The sequence below is a fragment of the Otolemur garnettii genome, unplaced genomic scaffold (genome assembly GCF_000181295.1).
Source record: "Otolemur garnettii isolate 467f Iridium unplaced genomic scaffold, OtoGar3 scaffold00002, whole genome shotgun sequence".
Classification (NCBI taxonomy): domain Eukaryota; kingdom Metazoa; phylum Chordata; class Mammalia; order Primates; family Galagidae; genus Otolemur; species Otolemur garnettii.
The window spans coordinates 20,216,442-20,226,477 of NW_003852397.1; the positions used below are offsets into that span (position 1 = coordinate 20,216,442).

General features: G+C 43.7%; 1 protein-coding gene and 1 pseudogene across 2 annotated transcripts in view; one reads left to right on the plus strand and one right to left on the minus strand.

Annotated features, from left to right (window-relative positions):
• HDDC2 (HD domain containing 2) overlaps positions 1-229 on the minus strand; it is a 21,096-nt gene extending 20,867 nt beyond the window's left edge. Inside the window, exon 1 of the mRNA XM_012806209.1 lies at positions 129-229. Within this exon, the coding sequence (XP_012661663.1) occupies positions 129-206 (78 nt within the window). The 5' untranslated portion in view covers positions 207-229. The remainder of the gene's footprint in view (positions 1-128) is intronic.
• Positions 230-8,665: 8,436 nt separating this feature from the next.
• LOC100945508 lies at positions 8,666-9,555 on the plus strand (annotated as a pseudogene). The gene has a single exon (XR_152747.2). The product of XR_152747.2 is annotated as a 40S ribosomal protein S2 pseudogene (transcript).
• Positions 9,556-10,036: the final 481 nt, after the last annotated feature.

The window sequence follows — 10,036 nt, forward strand, 5'->3', positions numbered from 1 at the left end:
CGCCGCAGACCTACTGCGCGGCCTCCCCACGTCCAGGGGGGCGGGGAGGGCGGAGGGAGGCGGCAGGCAGCGGGCCAGAGGGGAACTTGAGCCCCGCGGCCGCCGCTCCCGGCCTGGCTCCCGCTCACCTTCAGCTGCCCCACCAATCGCAAGAACTGGAGCAGTGACCCGACCCCGCGACCCGATGAGGCCGAGGCCATGGCCATAAGGACCCGGATCCGGGTGGGCGGAGCAGGCGGCGCGGCGGAGCCCCTCCCCCTCCGCCCTGCCCCGCCCCGCCCCTCCCGGCCCTGAGCCACTCTCTTCCTTTTTCTTCCCTTTCTCCTCTCATCCCCCAGTCTCTTTCCTCTCGCTCCCCCTTCTCCTCCCTGGTTTTCCCTAGTGACTAGTCCTGTGTTCTGCCTGCCCTGCCTTGGTGGCTGCCAGTTGGGCATTTCACCATCCGAGGCAGACACAATGCTAGGGACATACTAGGCGCTCAGTAATTGTTAGCTAAATAAACTCCACTCACCTGACTCCCTCAAACTTTTAAATGGATTGCACTTCCTGTGGGAGAGGCAGAGGGGCAGCCTGCGTTTGGAGGAGGAGGGCTGGGTGACATTGCCGCAAAATCTTAGGGAAACTCAATTAATTGGGGGAAGAAATAGGACTTACTTCAGAATGGGAAATCTATACCGTTTTTACAGAGGAAAAGTACTTTGGAGGGGAAAAATTAATTGGGAGTGGCAGAAGTGTTGGGAGACTTTGGAAGGAGCCCTACATGGGCGAGGGAGGAAGAACAGTCCCTGGTGAAAACACACTTCCCCAACCCTCAAAAAGATGGTCAGGGGCTGTCCCAGCCATCTGTCTTGATTCCATCAAAAGCCAGTGCTACCAATTTTTAAACAAAGTAGACAAGCAGACTGAGAAACTCAAGGAGAGAAAGTGGTGGAGAGGGTTAGAAATGAAAAGAAATTAGAATTTTTTCATTCCTAGCACAAATACTTGTTTGATACCTGGTACTAAATGCTGGTGATACGATGATGAACTAGACAAGGTTGGTCCTAGCTGTTGGAGTTGCTTACAGTCTCACAGTCCATCCAATCAGGGCCAGAATACTACACCAGGAACTATGCTAGAACATTTCCCCTGCACTGTTTGGCATATTCATCAGACCAAGAAGCTGCTACAGAAGACTACAGAACACACTCCGTGGAACGCTTTCTAAGGCAGTCAGCATCTACTGGGAAAGCCCAGTATGGTAGGGTCAGCTGCAAAGACACAAGTAAGCACTTTTGGAACTCCACCACCAAGATAAATACTTGCAGAGATACACATTTCTGATACCGACACTCACCAGACTGTTTGTCTTGCAGTACTGAGTTCCCATGAGTTGACTGTCTTTATTTGTGTTTTTATTATGTGTTCTTTACACATTTCCTGCTTATAGATTGCATTGTTGGAGCCTCCCACGTTACCTTTAGAGTTACCTTTAGAACTGCCTGTGTTGGAAAACATCACAGTCAACGTGCACACCTAAGTGACTCTTCAGAGAATAAAATATGTCTGTTTCTGAGCCTTTTTGGAAGTGGAGTATGTTAAAAAAAAAAAAAAAACTTATTCGAGATATCTGAAATCCCTGATATTCCCCCTAAGATTCTTCATAAAGAGACACCGTGATTGATGTCCTTTGGCGTAAACACTGGGTATGGGTGTGGAGGAAGAAATATGCAACTTTCTGAGCAACCAGTATAGCACAGATGAAGTACAAGCAGCTTATATCTGTGTAGACCAAGCGATGACAGCAGAGAATGGAGGTGAAGGGCCACAGGCTCTGGACTCCTCTGGGTCCCAAACCCAACTCCACCACTTTCTTGCTGGTTATGTGATAACCCATAAGCCTCGGTTTCTTCAGAAGTATATCAGCTACCTTGTAGTAGTTTGGGAGGTTAACTTGGCCACTGGCACAGGGAGAACTTACTGCTTGGAACTACAACAGTAGTATGAGATGGGAACCTGAAGGCTTTGAGCAAAAGAAGGTCCTGCTTCTAATTTACTTTTTAAACAGATCATTTTGTCTGCTACTTTGAGGATAGATGACATGGGACAGAAAGGAATAGGAAGCGCAGTTATAACTATTGAAATAATTCTTTTGAGAGATGATTTTGGTTTGGTTGAGGCTGGTGGCAGTACAGATAGTGAGATATTGTTGAAGGTTGTATATAATTTGAAGGAAGAATTAATAGGATTTGTGACAGATTAGACATAGGTATAAGAGAACTCAGGAGCGAAGGATGACTCTACAATTTTTGGACTGACCAACCAGAAGAATGGAATTGCTATTTACTTAGCTGGAGAAAACTGCAAGACTGGGTTGTGGGAAATAGGAATCAGAAGTGTTGTTTAGAATAGGCTCAACTTGAGATACTTACTAGGATGTTAGTGGAAATAAACATCTGGAGGTCAAAGGAAACATAAGCACTGAGGTTAAAAAAATTGCATCATTAGAGTATGTCATGCTATATAATAAAACCACAAAACTGGTCGAGATCACCTGGTGAGGAAGTGTGGACAAAGAAGGGAAGATATCCAAGGGCTACACCCCAACATTCAGAATCTGGGAGATCAAGAAGAAGCAGCCAGTGAGGTAGGGAAGAGGGTTAAGAGACATTATGTCCTGGCAGCCCAATGAAGAAAATATTTCAGGAAGGAAAGAATCTGGTCAACCAAGTCAATATTATATCAGATGAGGATCAAGGCACAACTAGACTCAGTATCTTCCATGTCATCGGTGATCTTGACAACAGTATGTTTCAGTGTCGTGGGGTGAGCAGAACCCTAGTGAGAAAATTTGGAAAGGAATGGGAATGTGTATTGCAACTCATTCCAAATGAGGTAGGGATGGCGGCCACTAGAGAAGAGATTATTTTTAAAAGATAGGAGATATTATAGTATGCTTGCTTACTGATGAAAGTTATCTAATAGACAGGGAAAAATTGATTCTATGAAAGAGAAGGAAAATACTTGAATGTCAGCTTTAGTTAGGGAACGCAGATCCAATCTAGTATAAACATGAAAGACTGGCTTTGAGTAGATTGGCGTCCTCAAACTATGGCCTACAGGCCACATGCAGCCCACCTAGGACATTTATCCGGCCCACCAGGTGTTTTTGCCACTGCTGCCTGTCCTTAGCAGCCGACTCGTCCCAGGGCCGGCAGTCTGGCCCTCCAATGGTCTGAGGGACAGTGAACTGGCCTCCTGCTTAAAAAGTACAGTAGAAGCATGGAGAATTTATCCATGGTGCTGGAGGAAAGCAGAGTGTATGGTGAGTAATCAATGGAAGATGTGCTCATGGGAGGTTCTACAACTTCTCTTCTGGTTGCTTCTATTTTCTCACCAAAATAGGAAGCAGAATGCAGGCCAGAATGTGTTATAGTGACAAGCAACATTTTTATCCCCTGAATCTTAGCACATCACAGGTTTCTTTCTCTCTTGTGCTAAGTGTCTCTTGTACAGGTCAGCTAAGGGATGCTACCCTAACTTCATTCAGGGAGCTAAGTAGCCTGTTTGGCACCCTGGCTCTTATAGCCTATCCCTGAAAGTAATATACATTGACCTTTCCCTTGCATTATCATTGGCCAAATAAGTAACGCTGCCATACATCTAACTTCAAAGGGGGCTGATAGAGTACAATCTTACTGTGCCACCAGGGGGAAAGGGAGCCTGAATATTTGGGAATGGAGGAGAAACTATTGGAGAATTATGGAGAAAGAAGGTATAAAACAGTTATGTTGAAAAAAATGGTTCAACAAAAAGAATAAATACGACTAAAAAACAGATGAATGTCAAGGACAGTGGGGCTTGTCTTAAACACGGCTAGGATGATGACCAGGAAGCGATTTTTGTCATACTCAATGGTGCTAACTGAAGGAAGAATTAGAGGCAAAGTAGTAAGGTCTACTGGAGGAGCATAAGGAAGATGCAGATGATTGCTCTATAGCAGGATTTTATGAGGGAGATTGTAGAGACGGGTGCTGTGAAGCAAAGGGACTGCAAGTCAGGTGGGGGTAGGTGGTACCTTCCTGCGTTTCCTTCTGCACAGCCGTGTCCCCTTCCCCAGTGGTGCCTTTCTTTCCTTTGAGCGCTTCCCAGTTCATGCAGTCTTGATTTAGTCTTCATGGGCATCTCTACCTGTATTTGCAATGTTCTTTACAAAATACGCATGAGTTATCTTAACTTTGGGTTGTGAGTCATAAAGGATTTCTCCAGCTACCTGAGTTGTCAGGAGTTGGAAGATGTTGAATTGCTAAAAAATTATAAACTGAGAATACATAGTTTTTGAGGGGTCCTATTTTAAGATGATATGGGCATATTGTAATCCAACAATGAATCCAGGCAACTTCCTGCTTTACTAAACTGTAATTATTCGCTGGGGCTTGTAACAGGATTTATTCCTACCATACCAGCAAAAAACACCAGAAGAAAGAGATTGTGGTAGCTAGAATAATGACCTCCCACAGATATCTATGTTCTAATCTCTGCAGAATTTATAAATATTGTTATATTACAATATAACAGTTAGCAGGTGGAGAATGTTAGCAGGTGAAATAAGTTTGCAAATCAGTTGAAGTTACAATAGGAAGATTATCCAAATAAACTGAGTATAATCAACCCAAAGGTTCGTAAAGGTGGAAGAGGGAAGCAGAAGAGAAAATGCCAAAATGATGTGATATGACAGGACTCACCTGGCCATGGCCAGCTCTGAAGATGGAAGGGGATCGTAAGCCAAGGAATGCAGGCAGGCTCTGCAAACTAGAAACTCCAGGAAAAGTAAATTCTCCCTAGAGCCTCCAGAATGGGATACAGCCGGGCTGGCCCCCTGATTTTAGCTGAATGTGGCTCATTTTGACCTCCAGAACTGCAAGATAATAAATTTGTTCTGTGTGAAGCCATTAAGTTTATGATGATTTGTGACAGCAGTAATAGGAAATGAATATAGTAAGTAATAATATTGGGTGACCTTGAACCCCTTTGTACCAGTTACCCTTCTTCACTTTTCTTTTTTTTGTGTGTGTGTGTGGTTTTGGCCAGGGCCAGGTTTGAACCTGCCACCCCCAGTATATGGGGCCAGTGCCCTACTCCTTGAGCCGGAGGTGCCACCCCCTTCATCTTTTTTTGTTGAAAAAGAGAAATTGGCCAGCCTGTTTCTACTCCAATAAGTCAATGACATATCAAATTGTGTTGCTCATGAGGACGTCTCTGTTTATCAGGTCCTCAGAATGGTCTGTGACCAGAACGGGGGAAACCCACTGGTACTGAGAAAGCGGCTTTACTGCAGTATAGTGTAATGCACAGAGCTCTGGGCTCCCTGTGATAATAACCAAAGCCGTCACTGATACAGTTTTATACATCTCATCTTGTTTAATTCTCCCAACTTCCCTCCCAGGCGTTCGTGATCCCCCATTTCAGATGAGGAAACTCAGGTGACAGAAGCTAAGGACCTGGCCTCTGTGTTCATAGCCGGGGAACAGAACTGAAGCTCTCCAGTCTGTCTTCCTCCAAATCTTTCTTTTTATGATAGTTGATGCTCCCCAATAGCTATTAGTACCCACTACTTCTGGGGAGGAAATTAAATGAGATTCTATGTTTGAAATAGATTTTGTAAACTGTTCTTTATGAGAAGAATTGGGTGAAAGAATAAATAGCAACAGGTCTATTAAAGTAAAATTTCCCAGAAATATTCATAAGTATACTTTAGGAGCTGATCTAAGAATAGAGATCAAGTCTAACAAAAATTCAAATTCTTTTATTTCCCCCCTTGAGATATTCAAGAAAGAAGTGCTGCTTCTGTCTGCTGTATCCTCCCAGATAAAAAGGTTAACATGAGATCTATCAGGGGTTCTCAACCTGTGGTGATTTTGCATCAAGGGGACATTTGGCAGTATTTGGAGATATTTTTGGTTGTCAGAGAGGAGAGGAGGGGAGCCGTACCTTGTGGGCCGTGGCCAGGGCTACTGTTGACAACCTCCCATAGCAAAGAATTATCCAGCACAAAATATCAATAGTGCTGTGATTAATAAACTACATCCTACATGTTCAAAAAGAAAATGCTTAAAATTTCTCTCCTTATTTTGTCAATGAATTACAGTCAGTAGAAAACCGATGCTATGTTTATATTAAAATGAATGGAGAAATAACAAGTTTCACATGGTGAATCCACTCCCTTTTTAATTAGGTAGAAAGGCTCCCAAGCTTGCCCCTGACAGAGACTTTGGAAAGATGAGTGGAATTAGAGGGTGGCTTTGATCATTTATGTAACTAGGTTAAAGTAGAGCAATTCAGCTCAAAGAAGATAAATGTAGGATATTAAGTCTGAGAGCCAAGAAACATTACAAAAGGAATGTTTGTTCAAGGGAAAGAGATTGGGCTTTGTTCTATTTTGCCACTTTCTTGCCCGTGGCAAAGTATTGCACTGCAGCAAAAAAAGCGTCAAAGGGTGCATACCACATCCCTTAAACCCAGGAATTAACCGAACAGCCAAGTTGGGGGTGGGGGCTTTCTGCTCAGATGAGCAGCGACAGCAGAGAAAGCCAGGTCTGTGGTGACTGAAGGTGGTGGCGAAGACTTCAGAGAGAAGGTGTGTTCTCTTTCCAGTTCACCTTGAGCGGCTGAGCAAGGACAGTTTGGCCTCCAGGCTCTAAGCCAATCAGCACTAATATCTGTGTTAAAACTGCTTCTGGCCACATCTGAGTTACGGAGTGGAGAGTTCTGCACACACAGAGCTTACATTATTAATTTTTTTTTCAGTTACCTGAATAAATGATCCCTTATGCCAGTTTCCTGGTGCCTTTAAATCTTCTCCATAGATGAACACCTTCATTTCCTAAAGATTTTCATAATTATACAAGAATCTTTAGCTGTCATAAACTTTTTAAACAGGGGGCCGGTTCACTGTCCCTCAGACTGTTGGAGGGCCAGACTGTGGGCCCCGGGACGAGTCCACTGCTAAGCAGGACAGGCAGCGGTGGCCAAAACACCTGGCAGGCCAGATAAATGTCCTCGGCAGGCAACATGTAGTTTGAGGACACCTGTAATAGACTTAAACTTTTATCCCCAGCAATGGAAGCTGCGGTTTGACTCTGTTCACCTGCGTGGTCCGTAAGCAATAGGGTAGGAATTCCAGGTGAATTTCACAGACAACCTTGTTGCCTCCGCTAGTTGCTACCTGGTGAACCAGGTATCTGAGAACTGGTGATATAGGCCTCCAGACAAAGAAAAAGAAATGAAACAGTGACATGTACTCAGCAGTAGCATTTTCCATTAAATAAGGAAATACTCTTACAAAACAGTAGCAGAGTTAAGTCATATGGAGAGTAAGTTACAGTAAGACAACTAGCTGATAATATTCAAGCATTTGGAATATTTATGCAATATCCAAGCAATTGGAATATTTATGCTTCTAACTAAAGGAAATGCCGTTATTGTTCTTCTAGTGAATTTCTCATTATTAAAGCGTAGACGTATAGGTTTTGAAGTAAATCTTAGTTATTTCTAGTAATCTTGTGCACCTGGAAGGGCACTGAGCCCAGAAGATTAAAACAAGGGGAAAAGTTAAAAGTTATGTATAACAAAAAAAAAAAAAAGAAATATCTAGAGCTTCTTGCATCAAATCCAGCAAACCAAAACACTAATTGGCCCAAGATGCCATTTAGCACTTAGTGGTTTCTTGGTTTGATGTCCATAAAAAATAGCATAATTTTATTGTCTTCTAAGAGTCATAAAAGGCAGGCCACATCAGCAAGCAGGCCCAGAAGTGTGGAAGAATGATGGAGAATGGAAGAAAACAAGGGGCGGGGGGGGGGGGGGGGGACAAACAACAAAGGCTGCTAGTTGACACGAGGAAAATAATTAGATAAAAAAACCACCTACTAAAACTGCCACGCTTTATTTTACTAAAACACTGAATAGTTAGTTGGGCAGTCTCACTGGGAGGGCAGGGCATTGGAGGAGTGAGAAAGAGAGTTTCAGAGAATGAGTACAAGAAGTATTTACGTGGCAGTTATAATGGCTTTCTTTACAAAACACCTAATTTGTATCAGGCATTTTGCCAGGAGCTCTACTAAATCATTTGCATCCATACAACCCTGCAGAATATCATTATCTGCTTTCCGCAGGTGAGGAAATAGGCTCAGAGAGGTTGAATAACTCGCTTCAGGTAACTGTTAAGACTCAGTGCCAGGATTTAAACTTTGTAACACCACGGTTTATATAATTTCCAGTACTGACACTGCACCCTGGGACTTTCCAAAATCAAAATGTGTACATCCTGGCAACCACTAGGGTCTTCCATGGCGGGGGATAGCACTTCACTTGGAGAGAGGCTATCTCAGAATATGGTAGTACCATATAAATATTCATTGAATCAGAGGTGACTATTTTGTCAAGGAATTATGTATTTTAGATCTTGGAAAGAAATTTAGAGCAGAAATGTTATTCTTATGCATGTATAAAGTACATCTCAAGGGATACCTGTGTCTTTGGTTCATCCTAATTGCAAAGATAATTTTTTAGTTTATAAATTAGGTCAAGTTTCCTTTTCAATGACTGTTTCTGTCATTTCAAAGTGGCACTTGGCTTTAGAAGGTAGAAAATGCCAAATGGACTTCTTTTCCTACAAAAACACCAAATGGCAGATGATGCCAGTGCAGTGGGAGGGCCTGGAAGCTCTGGGGGCCCTGGAATGGGAGGCCGTGGTGGTTTCTGTGGAGGCTTCTGCTGCAGCAGCATTCGAGTCCGGGGTCGCGGCCGTGGTCGGGGTTGGGGCTGAGGACAAAGAGTGGATGCCCGTCACCAAGCTGGGCTGCCTGGTCAAGGACATGAAAATCAAATCCCTGGAGGAGAGCTATCTTTTCTCCCTGCCCATTAAGGAATCTAAGATCATTGATTTTTTTCTTGGGGGCATCTCTCAAGGATGAGGTTTTGAAGATTATGCCAGCTCCAAAATAGACCGGTCCTAGCCCATGGACCAGGTTCAAGGTGTTTGTTGCCACTGGGGACTACAATGGCCATGTCCGTCTGGGTGTTAAGTGTTCCAAGGAAGTAGCCACTGCCATCCGAGGGGCCATCATCCTGGCCAAGCTCTCTACTGTCCCAGTGTGGAGAGGCTACTGGGGGAATAAGATCGGCAAACCTCACACTGTTCCTTGCAAGGTGACAGGCTGCTGTGGCTCTGTGCTGGTACATCTCATCCTTACTCCTAGAGGACCTGGCATTGTCTCAGCGCCTGTGCCTAAGAAGCTGCTAATAATGGCTGGGATCGATGACTACTACACTTCAGCCAGGGGCTGCACTGCCAACCTGGGCAACTTTGCCAAGACCACTTTTGATGCCGTTTCCAAGACCTATAGCTATCTAATTCCTGATCTCTGGAAAGAGATAGCGTTCACCAAGTCTCCTTACCAAGAACTCACTGACCATCTTGTGAAGACCCACACCAAAGTCTCTGTGCAGAGGACCCAGGCTCCAGCTGTGGCTACAACATAGGGTTTTTATACAAGAATAATAAAGTGAATTAAGTTTGCTGAAAAAAAAAAAAAGAAAGAAAAGAAAATGCCAAATGGAAAACCACAAAGTCACAGAATAATTCTCTAAGGTTTTGGAAATACATTTCTGAGTTCATGAAATACTTCTCAGGCAGCTTTATCCTGATGGTGATACTAGACAGATTCTTAGGAAGAGGCACTGTATCTGGTCCATCTTTTATCCCCAGAGCCTCGATGTGGTAACAAGAAAATGGTGGTGGTAGCAGAGGATGCAGAAGGGAGACTCATGTCAGGGACAGAATCTCCTTCCCAAAGGGAAGGAGGTGTGTGCCATCAAGTGTTTGTAGAGTGACACAAATTACTAGCTCAAAAAATGTTACTTCAGTGAACAAAACCAATCTCTTTGGGACACGTTTCCCAACTTGTACAAGAATAGTTGCTATTGGTCCAAGGGCCATGACATTCCTATAAAGCAAGGGTATTGAGGATCAAGATACACTTCTTTCTTCTGTCAT